At 37.2% G+C, this 24,610-nt stretch overlaps 1 protein-coding gene across 1 annotated transcript; it reads right to left on the bottom strand.

Moving 5' to 3' along the window:
* Positions 1–13,690: 13,690 nt before the first annotated feature.
* calcrlb (calcitonin receptor-like b) lies at positions 13,691–23,633 on the bottom strand. The gene is made up of 12 exons (XM_056266954.1): positions 23,546–23,633; positions 22,933–23,080; positions 21,072–21,185; positions 20,850–20,962; positions 19,662–19,753; positions 19,438–19,564; positions 19,170–19,323; positions 18,991–19,051; positions 17,052–17,118; positions 15,890–16,108; positions 15,172–15,213; positions 13,691–15,069 (listed from the first exon to the last, which is right to left on the bottom strand). Exons 1-12 carry the CDS (start codon positions 23,594–23,596, stop codon positions 14,851–14,853), a joined length of 1,407 nt encoding a protein of 468 aa, XP_056122929.1. The 5' UTR covers positions 23,597–23,633; the 3' UTR covers positions 13,691–14,850.
* Between the last annotated feature and the right edge of the window lie 977 nt (positions 23,634–24,610).

Genomic DNA, 24,610 nt, shown 5'->3' with positions numbered 1-24,610 from the left:
AACCAATGTACAGTATGATAAGTAAATTTGTAACATTTCAGTTTATCCAGCAATAATTTATGCCAAACAACATTTCTTCTCTTAATTGATCAACTTTATTTATGAAAAAATCATTAAAATAATTTCCAATTTCATTTGGTTTAAAAATAGTTAGAAATGAGTCACCTGTATCAATAAAAGAAGGAATTTAACTTGATTTCCTATCCATTATTTCATTTCATTACTCCATATTTTTTTACAATCATATTTACATTCACTTATTTTTATTTTGTAAAACATTCTTTTCTTTTTCCTATTAATTTTAATTACTTGATTTCTTAATTTGCAATAGATGTCCCAATCCTCCTTGTTCCCAGTTCTGTTTGCTGTACCCGTTGCCACATCTCTCTCAAACATAATGTTTTTCAACTCATTAACAATCCATGGTGCCCTAACATTCTTCACTGTACATTTTTTCATAGGTGCATGTTTGGTGGACAATCACGGGGGACAATCACACCGGCGTGCTGCCAGACCTTCAGCCCGTGGTCAGACCCCTTGTTCCTGCAGGCAGGAGTGCCCTTGGAACAGGTGTCCAGGCATGCTGTAGTGTTCACAGATGGCTCTGCCACCGGCTGGGGTGCCACTTACAACGGGCATGCAGTGTCAGGGGTGTGGACGGGCCCCCAAATGCTTTGGCACATCAACTGCCTCGAGTTGCTAGCAGTACGTCTCGCTCTGAGCCGCTTAAAGAGGCTGCTACAGGGCAGGGATGTGCTGGTCCGTTCGGACAATACTGCGACCATTGCGTACATCAACCGACAAGGTGATCTACCCTGCCATCCCATGTCACAACTCGCCCGCCATCTCCTCCTCTGGAGTGAGAAGCATCTGAGGCCGCTTCGGGCCATGTATGTCCCCGGTGTGCTCAACCGTGTGGCCGACGAGCTATCACAAGCTGTGCTCCCGGGAGAATGGCGACTCCACCCCCAGGCTGTTCAGCTGATCTGGAAAGAGTTCGGGGAGGCTCAGTTAGACCTGTTTGCCACCTCAGAGACCTCCCACTGCCAGCTGTTTTACTCCCTGACCAGGTCCTTCTGGTGGCTCCCTATTGATTCACCCGGACCTGGTTCCCAGAACTCATGCTCCTCTTGACAGTCCCTGCCTGGCCCATTCCTCTGAGGAAGGACCTTCTGACTCAGAGATGGGGCACCCTATGGCACCCGCGTCCGGGCCTCTGGAAACTCCATGTGTGGTCCCTGGACGGGACGCGGAGGTTCTAGGTGACTTACCCCAGGAGGTACTTAACACCATAATTTCAGCGCGGGGTCCGTCTACGAGACGTGCGTACGCCTTGAAGTGGAACCTGTTCATCGAGTGGTGTTCTTCTCGCCGAGAGGACCCCAGAAGATGTTCGATAGGGTCCGTGCTTTCCTTCTTGCAGTAAGGGTTGGAGCGAAGGCTGTCTCCCTCCACCCTCAAAGTACATGCTCCCGCTATTTCAGCAAATCACGACCTCATAGATGGCAAAACAGTAGGAAAGCACGACCTGGTCGTCAGGTTCCTTAGGGGGATGAGAAAGTTTAATCTTGGGACCTTTCCCTGGTGCTTCGAGCTATCCAGGATGCTCCCTTTGAGCCTTTGCAATCAGCAGACTTAAAGCTTCTCTCCATGAAGACGTTGCTGCTGGTTGCACTGGCCTCTATCAAGAGGGTAGGAGAGCTGCAGGCATTTTTGGTCGACGAATCGTGCCTAGAGTTCGGGTCGGGTGACAACCATGTTGTACTGAGCCAGGGACCAGGTGGTGAACCTGCAAGCGCTGCCCCTGGAGGAGGCAGACCCAGCCCTGTCTCAAGACCTCAGACCAGCTCTTTGTCTGTTACAGAGGCCAGCAAAAGAGAAAGGCTGTCTCCAAGTAGGGGATGGCCCACTGGATCCTGGATGCCATCGCCAAGGCGTGCTCTGCCCGCTCAGGTTGCATGCTTACTCCACGAGAGGCGTTGCATCCTCCTGGGCGCAGGCACGTGGTGCCTCGCTAATAGATATATGTAGAGCTGCGGGCTGGACAACACCTAACACGTTCGCTAGATATTATAGCCTACGTGTAGAGCCGGTCTCCTCCCGTGTTCTCGCCCTAAATGGGTAGAAGCACTGAGAGGCCCGGCTCTGTTGGCTTGCTGCACCCTACTGTGCACCCTTATTGCTCCAGAATGAAAAACCAGTTGAGTCCTCCAACACCCTGTGTCAAAGACAAAGCCTGTGTCTTTCCCTTGGGCTAAGTCACCCAGTATTCATATGCAGTACAACCTTCGGGTTAGTCCATATGTACAGTATATCTCCACATAACTCCTTCGGGGAAGAATGTGGGTTCCGCAGCGTTCTACTTCCTATCAAAAGGGCACGCTTTCCCATTGTTATCCAATAATCTCACTGTATGGGTTATAAAAGAACAACAGTGACAGATAAACTCTGTGTAAGCCCTCTCCTATCGTCCTTCCAGGCAAAAAGGGGTAAGAGGCTTGCACAGGGCGCTGGATGGGGTCAGGAGCTGTGGCCCTTTGGTATGGATTCCTATTCGTCGGTCTCGACGTGGCGTCGACTGGCCGACTGAAGAGGAACGTCTAGGTTACATATGGTAACCCTCGTTCCCTGAGGGAGGAAACGGAGATGCCACGTCCCGTCGCCACATCTGCTGTGGCCCGCTTGGGCAGCCAGCTTATCGGCTCGGCTCCTCAGCAAAAAACTGAAGTGCAATCGCACCTACTGCTCATTATATACGCACTGCGTGGCTGAACAGGGGATGCAAATGATTGCACGCCAATGTGCATTGGCTCGTTTAGTTTCACTTGAAGTAGATTAGCCTCTCTAGCAAGATTCCTATTCGTCGGTCTCAACGTGGCATCTCTGTTTCCCCCTTCAGGGAACGAGGGTTACCATATGTACACTGTAAAAAAAAATCCTAATTTCACAGAAAATAACTGTGATTTTTTGACGATCATTTTCTTTCAATTTAAATTGTACTCAAAACACTGTAAAATTACAAATAATATCTGTAAAATAAAAATGCAGCTGATATTTTAGGTATTGTGACATTAATGACAAATTCCAGTCATTCACATTTTTATTACAGAAAATTGATTGTATTTTTCATACAATATTTTTCTATTTTCTTAAATTACATAAAAATGTATGTAAAATTACAAATATAATCTGTAATTAAACGGTAACAAAACAGTTAAATGATTACATGACTGGCAGCCCAAAAAAACTGTAACATTTAAGTAAAACATCATCAATTAAATAAACTGAAAAACACTGTTATTTACAGGTATTTCCTGCATTATTATGATCAAATACCTTCATTGTAAAAAAATCATAAAAAAATGGTCAAATGACTGGCAGCTATGGCTGCAAAACAAAAACCATAAAATTAAAGTAAAATATTCAAATTTAAATAAACTGAAAAAACACTGTTATTTCACAGGTATTTCCTTCATTATAATGATCAAATACCTTCATTGTAAAAAAATCGTTAAAAAAAGGGTCAAATGATTGGCAGCAAAGGCTGCCAAACAAAAACCATTAAATTAAAGTAAAATATGTTAATTTAAATAAAGTGCAAAAAACTTTAACAGAAATTTGATGTCACCGTGATTGAGATCAGTGTTTGCTTTAGTTGGGCTCTTGACCTTTAATTTTATACCATTAGTGTTTTTCTGGCTGATTTAACTGTGTATTCGATATACATTAGTTATAGCAATTAAAGCAGGAGAAAGTATCAACTGATGTTGGTCATTTATTGGTATGTTATAATCATCATATGGTGACCTGATTCACTGATATGACAGTAAAATACTTAAGTGTATCTGTTGAGATTACGTTATAAATAGACGTGCTTAAGTTTTAAATAAATTCTATGATTGTCATACTTTTCCCCATGAACCTTGATATGTTGAAATAAGATTATTCCAATCTGAAATTTATGAAAAATATCTATTATAAAGAAAATGTTTGAGCTGGTTTATTTTTTTATGAGTATGACATCAATAATCAACATATGAATCTCAACAATGGTGAAAATCAACAAAGCCTTTATGTGACTTTATAGTAGTTGATCATCATTGTAGTGATTCATACGCTGATTCTTGATGTATGTGTGTGATTCTGTATGATCCGGTCAAAACATTTTCTGTATGACTTGATCACATCTTCGTATCACGGCACTGCATGATCTTCTATAACAGTATTGGTTTGCAAAATTAACAGCTAATATTTAACAAATGAATCAGATATTACACTCTTCAGGTAGCATCAATAAAGCATTCAACTACATGAGACTATTATAACTAATAAATGACCAGATCTTCTGATCTGAGTTTCTCTAGGATTCCCCAATATGTATCGACAACACACAGTTAAAGCAGCTAGAGAAATCGTCATATTAAAATCAAAGGGTCAAGAACCCCACTAAAGCAAACACTGATCTTCATCATGGTGATATCAAACTTTATTATTTTCCATAAAAAAACAACTTCTAAACATCTGTTAATTCTCAGTAAGAATGTTAGTATACAATAAATAAAGTCTGGATTGTAATAAGTGAGGATGCAGAGATCTTGAGAGATCTGTTAGTGTTTAATGTTCTGTTGGGATGTAAATTGTTTCTGTATGGTGTGTTTTGTTGGTCACCATTGTGTTGAAGAGTAGAGCCTGTGCTTCAGTTCAGGATGAGCAGAATCACACTGATGAAATGCTGCATGTTGCTTTATTTAACTGACAGTAACTGTGTTGTTGCTGATACAGTGACGTATAGTCACAGTAAATCATGCAATCACCTACATGTTTCTTAATAAAAAAATGTGAAATAACTGTGTTTCTGTTAAAAAGCTTAATGAAGATTTATACTTTTGCACTTATTTAAATTAGGCTATTTTACATTCATTTTATGGTTTTTGTGTGGCAGCCATTGCTGAAAGTCATTGACTGTTTTTTTATGGGATTGTTTTTACAGGTAGGGTGTTTGATCGTAATATTCCAGATAATAGCGGTAAAATAACAGTGTTTTTCTGTAAAACGTTTAAGAAAAATATCTGTTAAATGTTTTTGCACTTAATTTAAATTAGGATATTTTACTTTATTTTTACGGTATTTGTTTGGCAGCCTGTGCTGCCAGTCATTTGACCCTTTTTTTACCATTTGATTTTTTACAGTGTAACCTAAACGTTTTCAGTGGCATTGCATGGGTTGTAATTTTTAGATTAAAGGTGCAAAATTCCCGATTCATATTTGTTAAATTTTTTATATAAAAAAACCCAACTGTTTTAACAGGGATGTCAAGACTTTTTATATATATCCTTTCATCATTTGTATAGACAATTGTATTGGCCAAAAAAAAAAAATACATTTAATAAATAAATTCTATAAAATTAAAACTTTAAAAAACATGTGACAGTTTGTCCCAATTTAAGATGGTTTTCAACTATACATTCATTTGTGTTGTTGGACTTTTTACTTATTGAGATAAAGCCCAATAAATTTCCCTGGTCTCCCATATGTTATACAGCTAAAGTAATTAGATATTTACTGTATACTCTGGCAATGAAGATGTCATTTAAATGAACTTTTCAACCTACACTCAAAAAAATGACTCTTTAAACTTACTCAATTTAATTATGGACAGTGGTTCCACACAAGCAAATTATTTTTTATTAACATTAATGGAATTTGTTGAATCTATGTAAGCTCCTTGCGTTGTGACAACACAACTGAATCAGAAAGAATCTATGTGAAATAGTAATGTCCAAACAAATCAATGGAATTGCTTCCCTGTAACTGATACAGACTTAACTGAACCGATATAGACTTTCATCGAACCTTCGTACAAGGTTAAAAACTAGTTCAAATGTGGCCATTGTGGACATATTTTCAACATCATTTATGGTCTCATTTAGACAGAATTACTTTGACTATTGCTGTCAGATGATCTTAGTGAGAATTAACAGAAGTTTAGATGTTGATGTTTCACTTGAGGTGTCACCATTGTGGTGATCAGTGTTTGCTTTAGTTGGGCTCTTGGTCCCCTTTATTTTTACTTAAGCTTTTCTGTGGCTGCTGTATCTCTGTGTTTGTATAACACAGTCGATGTTGCAAAGAAAGTCAAGAATAAGTAAGATCAGGTGTTATCAGCTTCATGTTGATGTTGATGATGAAAGCTTCACAAAACATGCATCTAATGTTGTTAGACACTTTTGCATTTCTAGCCGCCACCATGTGGATCTGCTGGCACCAATAGCATTTTTATAATCACTTATTTAGAGGTGGATAAAAATTATGTGCATACGATGTTCAGAGCAAACATATCATGTTGTCATACACAGATATCAAGATTTTGCATATGATTCACAACAATGGTGACTATAAAAAAATGGTCATGCTGCAATGCATGATGGGTAGCTTTCATAGTTCAAAACTCATCATTGATTCCCAAGCTTTTTTGTTTTGATTGTCACCGTTGTTGTGATTCATATCCAAAATCATGATGTCTGTGTGTGACTACATAATACATTTGCTCAAAACATCATGTGCACATGCTTTTTATATTTTAAAAATATTTCTTATTCTATTGGCACCAATATTGCACTTCCACAAGGTTGGTAATGCCAAACATAAATACAATTTTAAACTTAACATTTGAAACTTGATTTGTGATGATTATTCCATCATCAACATTGAGCTGATAACACCTGATCTAACTTTTTCTTGGCTTTCTCTGCCACAACAATTGTGTTATACAAACACAGTTACAGCAGCCAATGAAAATTTTAAGTAAAATCTACAGGGACCAAGAGCCCAACTAAAGCAAACACTGATCACCACAATGGTGACACTTCAAATGAAACAAATATCTAAATATCTAATAATCTAAATATCTAAACTTCTGCTAATTCTCACTAAGATCATCCGACAGCAATAGTCAAAGTAATTCTGTCTAAATGAGACCATAAATGATGTTGAAAATATGTCCACAATGGCCACATTTGAACTAGTTTTTAACCTTGTACGAAGGTTCGATGAAAGTCTATATCGGTTCAGTTAAGTCTGTATCAGTTACAGGGAAGCAATTCCATTGATTTGTTTGGACATTACTATTTCACATAGATTCTTTCTGATTCAGTTGTGTTGTCACAACACAAGGAGCTTACATATATTCAACAAATTCCATTAATGTTAATAAAAAATAATGTGCTTGTGTGGAACCACTGTCCATAATTAAATTGAGTAGGTTTAAAGAGTCATTTTTTTGAGTGACAGGTTAAGTTAATTAAATGCAATACAATAGTGTTTTGGTGGTAAAAGAAATATATGTGTGTTACTTTAACAAAACATATTTGGGTAAAAATAACAGAGCCACAAAACCATTTTTTTGAGTACAATACTCCTATGTATGCCTTTATGTTGGGTTATTGAATGTAATATCATCTTTCAGGCGTCAATTTGTCTTTTTTTTTTTAACAAAATGTGTTACTTTACATCAGCAAGGTTATAAAAGATGAAATCATTGAGTGAGTCATGTTCAAGACTCATGGGAAATGCTCAGTGCTTCAGTGCACGGACCATATATTAATTAATTAATACTGAGAATCTAGCAGGAAACTTGAACAATTTTAAATCCTCTTAACCGAACAATGAGGTGGGTGCTTAGTAATCAGTGTTCTTTGAAAACAGAGCAGACTGCCAGTAAGCACACACAATCAGAGGAAGATCGCTTATCCAAATTTGTTGGCATAACTTACCTGTCAGTAATTTATTTTGATGAGCTTCAGATATCACCTTCATCCTTACAATTACTCAATCAACCATAAACAGTGAGTAGTATGAACACAAAGGGTATTTCAGAATGTGTCACTGTTATAGTTTTTATGAATTTAGAGCTTAAGCAGTATGATCCTGTTACCCAGACCAGCAAGAATAGACTCAAGTATTGGTCATGAAAAAATTAATGAGTAATTTAAAAATTATAGTCAAAACTAAAAATACAAAAAATAAAAACAAACCATCCCACATATTAAATTTCATGGAATTAGTACTGACGTACTGTGCCGGATTGTTATGACGATGATGAATGATTGTGGTTTTAACAAGTAATTTGTATTTGGATCACAATATTTGGAAGGCTCTCACAATGAGAACATTGCAATAAAGCAATAAATCATTTTCACAAGCTCTCAATAAACAAATATGATATGACATCACCAGCATAAACTAAACACGTGATAAACACAACAAATATTTCAGCAACCAAACAAACTAGATAATGTGGTGTTCACTGCTTTTTTACCTCTCTACACTTTTATTAATTCTTACAGCCAATTCACAAATTCTTTTAGATTATCAAAATTATTTGTCTTCATTTGGGGTTAAATGTCTATGACTGTTGGCCCAGTGAAACCTCTGACAAGAGTCAGAGACGTCTGTGAATGTGGGATGGGTGCAGAAGTTCAAGCAGAAACAATTATAGTAAAGGGAAGTGATGCAGTCCTTTGCCAAAAGAGTTGATTAAAGAATGGAAAAGAACAGCTTCTCTGTCCTGATAGTGAGTAGATTCAGCTAATTCTAATTTAATTTGGAATTTTACACTATACTTTTGCACTAGAGCTATCTAACTATTAAAGGAAATTACACTATAATTTTGCACTAGAGCTATGTGACTATTAAAGGAAACATTTTTAGTAATCTAAGACATGTTTGAAACAAAAGCTGCAGATGTTAGATTGTGGTCACATTAGCAAAATTTTGGTGAAATTTTATGGGCAAAAAACGTCCATTGTCTACTTTCAATAGCTCAGTGCTTTATGAAGCACAGCTTACACAGAAGTCACTTTCAAGCAAAACAGCTTTCTGTTGGTCAACACAGCGAATTCGAGTTGAAAAAGACTTGATGTGGAGGCAAAGAACCGCCCGACGTGAATAACAAATTACTTAAACTGCTTGTACCATGGTCATTTGTCAGCATTGACAACTTAAAGCTGTTAATTAATTATCAAGAGAGAGAGCTGAGAGATGCGGGTGTGAATTACCTGTCTGTTCTCTCTCTATTAAAAAAACGAATCTGTGAGTTTAGTTACTTCAAAACAAACGATGTTACCCTTGCTGAGAAATATAATGTAGCGATTCAGTAGCAAAGCTATTTTATTACCAAAAGTTACAGTTTGTGTGCTTCTGAATGTTTCTGTGTGTGTGCAACGTGATTTTAGAGTGACGTATGTGTGTGTGCTTCAATGAAAACAGCGAGAGTGAAGTATGCATCTCTGTGCATTCAGTGCATTAATATAGAACAGTGATTAAAGGTTGTATCAGCGATTTCAGGCCCAAAAAAGGCCCAAACATATATTATCACATTCATCTAATCTTTCCTAACGATCCGCTAGCTGCCCGCCCCATAAGCAGGCCGTCAAAAAACCACGTCTCTGTACGCAGCCTAGGCTCTGGCAATCACCGACAGGGGGTGGGTGTTGTGAGGTTTTGCGCTCGTGCACGGCTGCACGCGAAGGCGGAGCTGAAGAAGAAACCAGCGTCTATCAACGAACCCATGTTGGTGATTGGTTGGAACACTATTTATTTTGGTTTTGAGTGGTTGGTGAACCTAATTGTTTTTGTGTGCCGATCTCAGAGCCTAGGCTGGCTACAGAGACCCGTTTTTTGACGGCCTGCTTATGGGCAGCTAGCGGATCGTTAGGAAAGATTAGATGAATGTGATCATTTAAGTTTGGGCCTGAAATCGCTGATACAACCTTTAAACTGACTTGGAAATACCTGAGCATTAAATGGTTATTGCACACCTTCCAGTCAATCAGAACTGTATATTCAGACTGACCATGGTATTGTGGCATTGTGCACTTCCATAAATAAACTGTCCGCACATTCAAATCCTTAAAGCAAATTTAATAGACCAAGCTTTCGGTCAAAGACCATCCTCAGGGCATGGCCTGAGGATGGTCTTTTGACCGAAAGCTTGGTCTATTAAATTTGCTTTAAGGATTTGAGTGTGCGGACAGTTTATTTATTGAGATCTTTAGTCTTGTGTGTCTGGCACCTTGAGGATCGTGAGTGCGGTGTAACTCCTTCAAAACATTGTGCACTTCCATAAAAGGAATACAGGAGACAAAGATTCAGTTCACAAACACCCCAAAAGGTAATTGTTTACTCACTGAATGTTTACAACCTGAAACACAGGTATCAGGAGGCGTCTTAACCCCTCTCCCTCTCTCTAGGCACGCACCCTGCCACTCCCCCTAACTATCTCGGTGCAACTAAAAAGAACATCGGAAGGGTGAAGATTCGCCCTCCCAAGCTGTGACAGCACGCTCACTTCTTGTCAGGAAGTGATGACAATCAATGTTTTGTTAACATGATGGGGGCAACAAGGAACCAGAGGGGAATTGGTGGCTGTTGGTCACCAGAGGAGTCATTGGAACATATTAATGTTTAGGAATTGAGGGCAGTGTACCCTGCGCTACAACACTTCTTACCAGCTTTGAGAGACTGTCATGTGCTTGTCCGGTCCAACAACACATCAACTTTTTTCATTTGAATCATCAGGGCGGCACCAGGTCTCTCGCATCTTTATAGCTAACTCGCAAGATTCGGTTCATCTCCCAGGAGCGGACAATTAAGTGGCGGATGCTCTGTCCAAGATGAGGCTTCACCCGGATGTAGTGCAGCTGAAGGCAGTGATACGACAAGACAGAGGTGGATCTGTTTGTATCAGAACTGGCCACTTATTGCTGCTGGTGGTTTGCAAGGACCGAGACGTACAGCCCACAAGAATAGGATGCATTAGCCCACGAGTGGCCATGTTGCCTGTTTTATGCATTCCTCCTTTTCCACTCCTATGGGAGACATTACACCAAATGTTCCTTTTCAAATAGAGGGTACATTTAGTAGAACCTTGATGGCCAGCCAGGATACGGTTTCTTCTTCTTCTGAATCTTTTGCAGGGCCAACCATGGCAGCCTCCCATCAGAAGGGATCTCCTCTCTCAGCTGAACGGGCGGATTTGGCATCCGTATCCGGCTCGTCTAAAGCTTTGGGTCACGCCATTGGGTTCACTGTTGGTGGATTGTGAACCAGCAGTAATCAACACCATTGGTAATGCCAGGGCTGCTTTAACACACCAGCTTTAGGCTGCTCACTGGAGGATTTTTTCTTCTTGATGTGAGGATCGAGGAATTGATCCAGTTCACTGTACTGTACTGAAAATACTGAGTTTCCTACAACATCTACAAAGTGCCTTATACCTAAAAGTGTATGTTGCCGGCCGCTATATCTGCTCATCATGCTCCAGTTGATGTTTTTTCTTTGCGATCTCATAACCTTGTTGGTAGTTTTTTGAAGGGAGCAAGGCATTGAAAGCCTGTTCGTTTTACTCCTGTGTGGGACCTGTACTGTATTCCTTTGTGCATTACCATTTGAACCATTGGGTGTCCCTGTGACTGCGTTTCTTCTGGTTGTTGCTTCCTCAAAACATGTCGGTGAGCTTCATGCCCTGTCAGTTAGTGAGTCATGCTTGCACTGGTTACCGGAGTATTCAGGGGTCGTTCTTTGACCTAATTCGGCCTTTCTTCCCAAGATCTTATTACCACAATTTGTGAATCCATTAATCTGGCTGCCTTTCAACTGCCCTCTTCCCACTCTAATATCGATGGGAGAGTTAATCTTTCAGCCCTGTACATGCTTTAAAGTTCTACGTAGAATCTACTGCTTCTTTTAGACAGAAGGATCAATTATTTGTCTGCTAGGGTCATGTGGTAAAGGGTAAAGGTGCACATTTGTGCTCCACATTATTATGCAGGGTTTTCATTGTAATTTTGAAGATGATATTTTAAATTTGCCCTCAATGATTCATTTAAAATGATTCATTCACAAGTGAAAACATATTTTGAACTATTCTCTTGGGTTGGAAATGGTTTGAGGCCCATTGCCTGCACTTGCTTCTTCGGGTCCTTATGCGTGCAAATCTCTGAGAGTAGAGCTGATGACAAGGGAGGGCCCTTCCCCCTTATCCCCTACACCGCATATGGAACCAATGCAAACAATCACAGAACATCAATCTCTGCAAACTTTGATAACTGCAGATTTTACAGAATAACACACACACATTTAGAGAGAAAGTGAGCGAGAAGAGAGACCCCATAGTGTGTGGCAGCACCAAATCCGAGGCTTCTTCCTGTGCTGTTCCCCGAGGCAGAGACACATGTCAGCTGCACACTGTTTACTTCAGCAACTTTTTTTTCCACAGTGTGTGTGCATGCTTGTATGTGTGTATTAGTGAGGAAGTTACACATCCTGTTGGAGCAGTCACATATCCCTTTGTGGAGTGACCTCCAACAGTATCTTTAGTAATCTGCTGCCTTTAACAGAACACATTTAAAAACAGTATTCCAGTGGGAAATGCACTAACTGCTATAATATAAAAGATTTACTTCAATAATATCTGTCGCATTTGTAGAGGCATATGTGTTCATTGTGATTAAAAAGCAGATTTTCATAATTCTCTTATGTAAATGAATATGATTATTTATATAGGAAGTTGGAGAATAAACAGGAAGAGAGCTGACTGACTGACATGATCTAAATCTATCCAGTTATAGTAACTGGCTACAGCAACAAGTGGACATTCATGCTGGTCTATTCAACATCTTTTAAATCATTCCAAGATGTTTAAAACCTGAATTTGCTCTTTAACCGCTTATACTTTCATCAGAGTACACCTACAGTGACACAATGTTTTAAATATTATTTCAAAAACAGTGATCAAAGAAGTACGTTTTTAGATTTATACGTCTGAAATGTTTCAGGTGTCATTATGACTAATCAATAATATCATATCAGTTTTTTTGACCGTTCTACTGTAAAATCAGATTCAAACAGTCTTGAACTGAACCTTTTTAATGTCTGAAAAGAAACATTACAGGTAACACGTTACAATAACATTTCATTTGTTAACTAACTATGAACAAACAATGAACAATACTTCCCCAGCTAATAAAATATGTTCCCATTAAGTTATGAAAAATGTATTTCTGAATGTTCTCTGATCATTTAAAACAGACAGTTTTAAACAAATGTTTTAAAACTCTTTTTCCTGGGTTATGCGAACGTTAAGAAAACATTCTTCAAACATTATGGGAATGTTACTTTCGAATCTTCTCTGAACATTCTAAAACAATTAAGACAATCTGAAACGTTAGACAAAAGTCCAACTAAAACATCAGGGGGGAAAATGCTCCATGACCAATGTATAAATAATGTTTTTGTGCTAACATTTTGAGAACATTATTAAAGACCAGATAACTTTGTACAAACATTCTATTAACATTTACTGGAAGAACATTTGTTCATAACTTTGAGACAACCTTGCCAGAACGTTATCTAAAGTTCTGATAACGTTTAGCTGGTCTAAAGCATTTGTTAATCTTAGCTAATGTTAATTTCAACATTTATTACAATTTATCGGTTAACAATAGTTATGCACTGTGAACTTACATGAACAAACAATGAATTGTATAAATGATGTAAGAAAATATTCTTAGTTCATGTTAACTAATGCAATAACTATTGTTAATGAATGGGACCTTATTGTAATGTTTTTCCTATATTTCTATACCCGAAGTACAACCATGCAAACATGCATAAGACACAGATGTAGAAATGCATTTACACATCAAAATAGGAATGTTTATTTATCCAGCATGTGCACATAACATATTTTAAGAAACAACAGTTGAGAAAGCGCCAAACGCATCTGTATGTTCCAGACATAGAGACACAAAGAGACCTCATCCGTTTGTAGATCTGCAGATCTCCAAAAACTGTAAACCCACATGTGCTAATGTAACTTGGCCTTGAAGAACAAGACTCACCTACACCAAGATTCATATGAACTACAGATAAATTAGTTTAAGAAAGATGTTTAGATGAATCAAAAGTGAATAAGATAACCCTGCTGAAAGGACGTGTCAGGCCAGCAGGAATTGACATGCAAGTCCAGACTGGTTTATCCTAATCTATCCAAGATCTGCTAGTCTTTTAGCAGGGAAATGTATGTTTACAATGACTCTAGATTTTAATGACAGTAACTCTATTTTGTTTTGGTTTCTTTAATCAAATATTATATATATATATATATATACATATTCAAACTCAGTACTCCTAAGAGACAACACAACATTTTGCATATATAGAATATATTGTCAATATTGCCCTGTATGTGGGTTAAAAATTTCACATAAAATTAATCTCATAACTGATAACAAGTTCAGGATGAACAAAAAGAGCAGGACGAGGTCATCAGTATCTTCTGCAATCACATCCTAGTGATTTTGTGTCTTCCATTGTTTATTCCGTTCTTTTACTAGAGGTTCTTTGAGCCAGAATAATCCATAGATCCATATATGTGACAACCATCATCCAATGAATCAGGGTGGCTCAACCTTCAATTAATCAACACAGTGCCATACAGAATAAAGCTTCATTAAGGTATGTTCTTCAGGTCATAGTTTCACCCATAGAATATCCAACTTCACCTCCATTTCATTCAAAGAAATCAGAAAGACTGACCATGTGTGAGGTTCTCCATAGTGTTTCACTGGATCACCATGGAAAGTGTTCAAGTGACTTTAATATTCAAAATAAAATACAGTATTTTCTCCAGTTCCCATCCATAAACTGGAGATCAATGAAGCCTGTAGGGAAAAAGGAAAGGCTCCTTGGGGTCTACAGTCCAAAGTGTCCAGATATTTGTCCAGTAGGCACACATCTCAGTCAGTGGTGCTCTCCATGAGGCTGCTCTCCCAGAAGTCAAAGAGTTTCTCACATGTACAGGTTGTCTGATCGGAGAATGGTGGTCTCCAGATTGTGAAAACTCTTGCCATTTAGAGTCTCCATGTGGCTGTCGATGCTGTAACATCTATGGACTTCTGTCATGGAGGAGGCCGTGTAGGATGCGGAACGCAGGGCGTCTGTGTTCGCAAATGTGCTGCCAAACTGGATGCGGTACTGGTTCCAGTGCCTTCGCAAAACACCTTGCACCTAAATAAACAAAAGAGAGGAATATATTAAGTATAATGGCAAATATCTTTATGTTTTGAGGAAAAGATGGCATTGAGGGGGGGGGGGGGGGGGGTAGCTTACCTCGCTATTGAAAAAGCAAAATATAGTGGCAACCAAAAGGCCCTGTGGGGGAAAAATAAATATTTTATAGTCCTCAGTTACAGATTATTTCTAGAGTAAACCAATGTGTATGTGTTCCACTTAAATATAAAATGAACAGAATAATTATTAATATATTAATTAATAAATAAAATGATAAAAGGTATCACTTTTTACATAGAAACAAATACATTTATATAGATTAATTAATGTATAAAAATATAGTTAAAGGCACCAATACGTTATAAACTGATAAATCATTTTTAATGTAACATTTAATTAGCTTTTTTATACATTAAAATATATAAATTATAAATGTACATTTTATAAAGTGTTTACAATCTGCATTTCTTTATCCCTAATCATAAACCTTAAATTATTCAGAACCTATTTGTATAATTACAATGTAACAAGGGCACCTTCAAATAAAGTGTAACCATAATGTGTTAATGTATATTCTTTTGTTACATGCAACTAAAATTTTAAACAAAGTTTTAAATGTCTATTTATTTGTCAGTTTGAGAAAAGTGATTAATAATTTTTCTGTACCATTTAACTATATTAAAAAAATAATAATTAATAAACAGTTTTAAATGTCTATTTTTAATGTCAATTTGAGAATGTATTCATTTATTTACATTTTTATATTTGAATTAATGAATTGATATTTGATCCCTTGCCTGTTGTCGACAACACCTACCTGGTAATGCATAAGTATGGTCATTGTGTGCAGAAATATCTCGGAGGCGAGCCGTCCGTTGGGTTTGTAGGGCAGCAGTAAATACTGAATGCCCAGCAGAGGTACAAGGATTAAAGTGGCCCTGACGGCCCTCATGTACAGACTGGATTCAGCCTGGTGGGTCACCTTCAGCTTTGTGATCAACACTCTCACAATGTTTAAAAGGAAGAAGAGGTTAACCTAAGGACAACAAGCAGATAAAAGAGCAACTATAAAGAGAGAGAAACATAATTGCAGTACCTCAAAACCAAAACTATCTTAAAGACACGTAACACAATTAAGAAGAAATACCTTTATGTGTACTATGTTTTCTCTATTTTATATTTTTCAAAATGTGAAACTTTCATTCATTTCCTGGTTTAAAAAAAAATAGAAAAAGGTATTTTGGCCACACTGTACATTCTATCATGAATTCAAAAACCTTTAAATTGTCATATAAAGAGCCAAAGATATAAAGACCCTTTGTGCCAGAGGAACAAGCGCATTCATCTTTAGAATGTTGTGTTTGAACTTCCATATGGTGGTGGTAGCTCTGTATATTTCTATAGCACTGCTGTTGAAGAGTAATTAGCTGGTGGTGAAGTGGATTTACTTATTGTAGAGTTAACAAAAGTTATCATGAGCGGAGTGATGTTTGAAGCGGATGTCATAACAATTGTCAAGTAGACCCGGAAGATTTAAAAACGAGCGGTTTATAAGGTCTATAACCATATATATTTAAGATTGGTGGTGGACCAAATAGTTTGAAAATAGGTCATTGAACCAGTCTATATTCATCATCAAGCACCATTCTGAATGTCTAAATGGCCCTGTAAACAGCAATAACGGTTTATAATGACACAAAATCAGCTTTAAACTGGCAGTTCCAGCATTGTGGAAGTCAGTCCAAGCTTTTTACGGTCTGCAAAATAATATATCACATATGAGCCCAACACAAACAACAAAGAGAACACGGCACTCTGATTAAAAATGGTCGAATGCCAGAGCTTAAGTTGATTTTTTGAAACAAGATCATGCAGATACACACACATTGCCAAGGGTGAGTAGAAGATAAACAAGAGAGATAAAGAGTGAGAAAACAAAATAGATTAAGAACGCAAGAATAAAAAGAAATCAGACTTACCAACAGGGCTGCACAGATGGGCCCATGAATAATGTAGAGCAGATAAGTGTTCGAGCTTATCCAACAGCTGTGGAAAAAAGTGTGAGAAAAGTTCAGAAAGCAGAACCAATGAAAGCATGAATACTTCATTAAATGTTCAGTGACATCATTGCTATGATTTCACAAGATGTTCTACAGAGCCTCTGCCTGGTCAGCGTATTCCTAAAAGAAGATGGGATGGGATGATGGGAAGTCTAGAAAATCCAGCTTTCCCATGACAGGAATAAATTACATTTTTAAATATGACAGTTATTTTATATTGTAATATTTCACAGCATTACTATTTTTTCCCCCCATCAAATTCAAGTAGCCTTGGTAAACACATGAGACTTATTTCAAAAACACCCAAAAATCTAAATTATTCCAAACTTTTGAGCGGTATATATATATATACATATATAGACATACTTATACTGTATAAGTTACTTTAAATAACATATACATTCTATATGGTTAAAAAAAATGACAGTAATATAAAAAAATAGTACTGTTGCTCAGTATATAACTACAACCACTTATAAAGGAGGAGGGATGCTTCCTTAAAAGATATGTTAAAGGGATAGGGAATGTATGTTTTTGGGTGAACTAGCCCTTTAAAGGTGACCTATAATTCAAAATTGAATTTACCTTGGTATAGTCAAATAACAAGAGTTCAGTGCATGGACATGACATAGAGTGAATCTCAAACTGGACTGTTTTCGCGTTCTCATTTAATTCACGTTTATGAAAAACACCCCTGAAAAACGGTCGGTTCTCCACACAATACCGACTGTGACGCAATAGTCGGGATCATTAATATGTACGCCTCCAAATATTTGCATAATGCCAGCCCTCAATGCCAGGTGGAACTGCGCAGCCGAAGCATGGCAGTTGCTCAGTGTGGATGTACACATGAACACAAAAGTATTTTTTAGTTCCTTCATCTGAGCCTCTGAAGAAACAATGGGTTAATTTTATTTTCTCTGGAAATTTCCAAACGTTTCACCGACTGTTTCCTCAACTTGGGCCAATACAGAGCTGGCCTCGGATCGAGCTACCAAGCAACACTTTCTGATGTGTAATTGTTCAAGTTCAGACAGGTAATCTTTCTCTCAAAATTGTTCAATACTGTTTATGCATCAGTAAGTCAAGCCAGTGACTAAAATATCAGCTTCACATCGTTTCTTTTAGTAGGATGAAAATAATCGTATTTAAATTGTGAACAAATTATATACAGAAAGCGATCAAAGAACAATCTTTCCACACAGCGCGAGTTTATCTGGACACTTGCCAAACTCGTTATGAAAATCAATGACGCACGTTACTGCACAACGAAGCTCTTACTGTATTTACATCATCGTGTTTGCATTGGTGAAAGCAGAGAGAGTGCAGAAACTGCTTTGAAATGATTAGATCTTCATTCTCGCGATCAACACACTGTCATCTGCTCAATGCTCATCACGGCAACATTTTATGTGATGGGAATAGATCTAAATACTTTAAAAACATCTCACGATTCGTTAATCTCGATAGCTGTTATAGTAAAAACGTATAATAGCAGTAGTAAAAGTATTCGGGAGAGAGTTTCACATGTAATGCGTAGCTATTTCATATGCAACCATGTCAGCCAATCACAGCAGTGGCCGCGGTTACACTGAATCCCACAGCAGACACGCCCCTTCAAACAGAGTGTTCAAATCAGAGGCTAAAAGCTGGCTAGGAAAAATGCCATTTATTTCTAAATTATGATTATTTTTTATCTAAAAAACATACTAACATTATAAGGGTAACCCAGGAAACATTATAAAATAATAAAAAAAAACATTCTAGGGCACCTTTAATGGAATCACTATGGAACCAGAATCATTAAACAAGATCAGAATTGTTACATTTCTTGTCATGTCTGTTGGATTTAACTCACCTGTCATTGTAGTAATAACTTCGGGATACTGCATGTATAAGTGCAGGTATTAACGGGAAGCCTGGAAAACATTTGAAAAGAATACCATTATTAAAAATGTTAATGAAACAGCAACATTGATCAAACAGAAATCCAGTTCATTTTGGTGCATTTTTGGTAAGTTGATTAAAGAAACATACCCCATCCTAGAAGGTAATACCACATGAGTTGCTGTTTCTCAGCAAACACTGCCACCACAATGAGGGTGTGCAAGTAGATCCCTTCACACAACATCCAGAAGTAGTTACAGCCCAGGAGATAATGATGGATAAACACGGACACTTTACAGCTCACCTGGGAGAAAACACATGTTTTAAAACACAATATGACCCTGTTCACTTTCTTGATACACATTCCTGGTCATATTGTGCATGACATGAAAGCCCACTATTCTATTTGTACACTTACTGGATTGGCTTGGGTTAATTCTTGGTTGTTTACAACACAAGTGAAAAAGATGATGGTTATAACCGAGTTCAGCACAAAGGAGAAGAAGAGATTCTTGTGTAGAGTTATCCTTTGGCAACTTAAGCTCCTGAGTGGGGAAAAAAACCCAGGAAACTATATTAGACTGGGTGAAAAGAAAGGTAAGTTTTTATGATACGACAATAAGATTTTTTCATGTGACTTACTTAAAATAGAAAAATATCCCCAGGGAAGTAAACAAAGATATCAGCGACAATCCATGACCAATCAAAGCCAAATAGTAGAGATTAAATGTTGTCTAAAAAAAAGAAAAGAAAAAAGAAACGTTATATATACAAAATTTACCATTCAATATGAGCAAGAGAAAATAAATTACACTACCAGTCAAAAGTTGATGTTTTTGAAAAAAGTATCTTAAGCTCACCAAGGCTGCATTTATTTGATCAAAAATATTTTCTATTATATTTTGCAATGTAATTTATTCCTGTGCTGAACCTTCAGCATCATCACTCCAGTCTTCAGTGTCACACAATCCTTCAGAAATCATTCTCATATGCTGATTTGGTGAAACATTTCTTTTTATTCTTATCCTAAAATTTATTTTTATTCCAGATAACATCATATGCGTTTACACAAAAATATTAACCAGCAAAAACTTGATAACCATTATTAATAACTGAGCACCAATAAAATGTAAAAAAAAAAAAATACTACCACCAAATCAGCATATTAGAATGATTTCTGAAGGATCATGTGACACTGAAGATTGGCGTAATTGCAGCTGAAAATTCAGCTTTGACATCACAGGAATACATTTTTAAATATGACAGTTATTTTAAATTGTAATAATATTTCACAGTATTACTGTTTTTTTCATCAAATAAATGCAGCCTTGATGAGCATAAGAGACTTCTTTTAAAAACACACAAAAAGTCTGAAGACTTGTAACACTTTACACGGATATCCATGGAATCCGAAAGTTTGACAACGACAAGTCTGTATTCCACACTTTTAATGACAGATACACAGGCAACACACTCCTCTCATACATGAGGGAGTGACTCTTTTTAAGCGTTACAAATAAAAGAAAGAACAAAATTATAATCAACAGGTAGAGTAGACTTATAGTCAACCACTTTTCCCTGCAAACACATTACCACGCGCAATAAGTTACATTTTAAAATATATTAAAATATAAATATTTGAATAATATTTCACAATATTACTGTTTTTGCTGTTCTGTTATCGAATAAATAGCCTTGGTGAGGATAAGAGATGGGATTATTCCAAACTTTTGACCGGCAGTGTATATAAAGCGGAAGTGTGTGAATTATGAAGATAGAATGGACAACTGGGGTCTCCAGGACACGGTGTAAAGCTAAATTTGAGCTCACCCTTTTGTGATCATTAGACTTGTGCATACAGTCGGTGTAATTTGTCCATGTTCTGTTACTCTCTGGGTGAATGAACCACTGGCCTGAATCAGTACAAATCTTCGTCGCCATTTCTGTTAAAGAACAATTTGTTAATCAGTTAGTCAGGCTTTAAATAACACGTTTATGTATAATAAGTCAACTTTATTCAACGGCAAGATAAAAGTCTTAAGTGGGACTCACCTGAGGCGTCAAAGTCAGTATAGTAGCCTGGACAGTGCTGGGCTGAAGTGACTCCTGCGTCCAAATCCTCCCAGCACATCCACCCATCCCAAGTCCGTTTACACATGGAACCATCTGCAAAAGAGTGATTTGCAGTTATTAATAAATTCATAGTTAGAATATAAATCATGTGGAATTGGTTTTAAGACCTCTCAAAGTCACCATGAAATCAAAATTGACAAATCGTATTTTTATTGCAGTATAAATTATTTCTGTCCAGATAATTTTTTATCGACATTCTTACATCTTCTCTGATAATGTATTTACTGGTGTGATAGCGGGACAACCGGTCACTCACATGACATCACAGCTATAGCAACCCACAACCATCCAATAATTTCCTAGTGGACAAAATCAAGTCCCGCCCTACATTGTTTGAGAAGCTGATTTATTCGGATGTACAGTGTTTAGCATAAGTGAATAAACCCATGCTAAAGTTGACTAAAAAGAGGATAAAAAAAATCATCTTTTGAAAATGTATCTTAATGCCTTAATTAAAAAAAAAGAGGAAAAATCCAACCTTTAAGGACACCAATTTTCTTTGTGAATGAATAATGTATCGTAAATAAATAAATGTTCTTCCTTAAAATAGTGGGGGCATAAGTCAGGACACCCCTATGTTAAATTCCCATAGAGGCAGGCAGATTTTTATTTTTAAAGGCCAGTTATTTCATGGATCCAGGATACTATGCATCCTGATAAAGTTCCCTTGGCCTTTGGAATTAAAATAGCCCCACATCATCACATACCCTTCACCATACCAAGAGAGTGGCATGGTTTTATTTCAGTAAGCCTAATAGCTGGTTTGATTTGCATTGAGAGATGATCTTATGGAAAAAAACCCAAGGGAACTTTATCAGGATGCATATCCTGGATCCATGAAATAACTGGCCTTTAAAAATAAAAATCTGCCAGCCTCTATGGTCATAGGCGTGTCCTATCCTATACTATAGTCTATAGCATATGTAACATGTATCTGCATTTTCACATGGAACTAAGCTAAATGCACTATACAAATGTAATTAAAATGTGTCTATTATAATATTAGGTTAAAAAATGTGTAGAGAAAAGATACACTGTAAACTTATCACAAAGTAAAACTATTTTACAGATAATAGTTTGTTTTGGCTTAGTACAATGATGATAAAATGACTGACATTGACTGTGATTGGATTTTGCGAAAAATAAGGTGCCCTTTTTTACACACAAAATCTATATGTGCCATTATATTTTAGGAAGGTCTTTCCATTCCAAATAGATCGTCAGTTTTCGGGGTCCTTGCCAAAAAGCTTTTACCAGCTGTCATGGAACATCCTCCTCCCCTTGTGTAAAGCTTCATCTGTCGTCCTTCAACTGTAACATGCGTCTCATACACAGCAATGAACCACAGAATGTTTCCATTCAATCATCCTTTCACATAAGAGCTTTCCTGTAATTTTCAGGATGATGTGACAAAACATCATGCGGTTTCGGTCCCCTAATGTTCTTACGAGCATCCAAGTCAGAGATTGACCGAGAGCAGAAAATAAACCTCCCTTTTTCAGTGGAATAGCCATGACTAGCAGGCCTTTACTAAACAACAAACCCAAAGTACAATGGCAAAAGTCTTAATAAAAAAATCATTATAAAAACCAAACTGTTAGGTGGTCCAAACCTGCATGAACGCTTTCAAACGTCTTGTTTAAAAGGTTAAATGGGCTTAACTGAAAGATGCTGATCTGAGATTCTGAATATTGTTCTAGATCCAACAAACGATATGTCTGAGCATAGTTTATAGCCATTGCTCATAGTCAAGAATCTTTGTGAGATAAGAACTTCTCACCTGTTCTGTTGTGATTCGTGTCTTTCATAATCTTCTGGAAACATTCAAACTGGGCGGTCAAAATATTGTGGCGAGCAAAGTCTAAATCATGGGGATTCTTCTGTGCCATACCTCCAGTGTTGTTCTCTGAGAGGACCACCACGAAAAACTGTTGAAAAATACGAAGAAAAGAGAATGAGATGACATTAGCTAATAAACAATAGAGAATGGCAGATAGTACATAAACCTTAATTCTTGCATACTCCTGATTCGAATACATTTGTTTTGTTATGCTTAAAGGGATTATAATGAAAAGTTGTCATCATTTACTCACCCTCAAGTTGTTCTGCATGAAGTTCTTTCTTCTTTTGAACATAATGAAAGAAAATTTGAAGAATGTTGGGAGCTAAATCGTTGCTGGTCCCCAGGGACATCCATAGTATATTTAAAAAAATACTATGGAAGTCAATGGGGACTAGAAACTGCCTGGCTACCCACATTCTTCAAAATGTCTCCTTTTGTGTTCAGCACAAGAAAGAAATGAATACAAGTTTACAACAACTTGAGGGTTCCCTTATAAAATGATATAAACCTGTACATAATGTTTATAAAACATTGTTTATGACAAACATACCTTAGAGGTTGCCAACAGTAAGAGAAATGAGGTAATCCAGCATCCAAACATGGTTCCACTGTTTGGCTTTTGTGTATCCAAATGATCTGAATGCAAACAGAGATTATTTAACATCTAAAGAATAGAGTGATGGACAGACACATTGCAAGTATTTAGGTTATTTCTTAACCAAACAAAGAGTATAGAAGGTGAGCCAAAATAAAAAAAAACATAAAATTAGAGATTTCCCAAAAGATTTTCTGTTGGTTATTTTCATCAAGTAAATTCTCATTTCCATGAAAACAAGCCATTAGAGCCAGGTGAACTGTGGAGCTATTCCGCTCCCAGGAGTGCAGTAATAGCACTGTTGTAAGTTGGAGAAGGGGGGCGAAATCAAAGTCTGCTTTACATGAAAGTTCAGTCCATCAGGAGGCCGATCATCACCACAAAAGGCAAGGCGGCATCATTAAAGATACATTACACGGTTCACCATGGCTGTTTTGGCTTGCACGATACAAATAACATCATAAATCAGCTTCAAAGCTTAGGAAGATCTGTTATAGCCACAATAAAGTTACTTGCAAACAGAATTTACTATTTTTACATGCTAATATTTTATGACATCCTGGACTACAGTCTGATTATACACAACCCCAGTTTATTCTTTTTATGGTGTTCCATGTGGAACTATCAGAGCATTCCAAAACATCTTTAACATCTGCCTTGATTCTGCTGTTATTTCCTTTTTAAATTAATACCTGTCGGTATGGCCATGGCCAAGGGGCTGAAACGTCATGTGATTCTTTTGTTCGGCCTCCAAACATTTCCTGCTTGGATGAGGACCCGAAACCACATGACTAGACTCATATGTAGAAAATTATCCATTTGGATTTGTCTTTAGTCTTGAAAATGAATATGCTTCCCAGAAGTCCAGACAAAGTGAATTAACGTATGTGTGGGTTTTTTTATAACTTCCATTTGAATAGAAAATATTTCTTGATGCAAAATGGTAATTATCGTGACGTTCGTGCAAGACTTTTTGTCGCACTATTGTAATGATACCAATATATGAATTCATAAATAATA

The sequence above is a fragment of the Rhinichthys klamathensis genome, unplaced genomic scaffold (assembly GCF_029890125.1).
Source record: "Rhinichthys klamathensis goyatoka isolate OS25496 unplaced genomic scaffold, OSU_Roscu_1.1 h1tg000254l_1, whole genome shotgun sequence".
In the NCBI taxonomy this organism is placed as follows: domain Eukaryota; kingdom Metazoa; phylum Chordata; class Actinopteri; order Cypriniformes; family Leuciscidae; genus Rhinichthys; species Rhinichthys klamathensis.
This window is presented reverse-complemented; position numbering and strand designations above follow the sequence as displayed.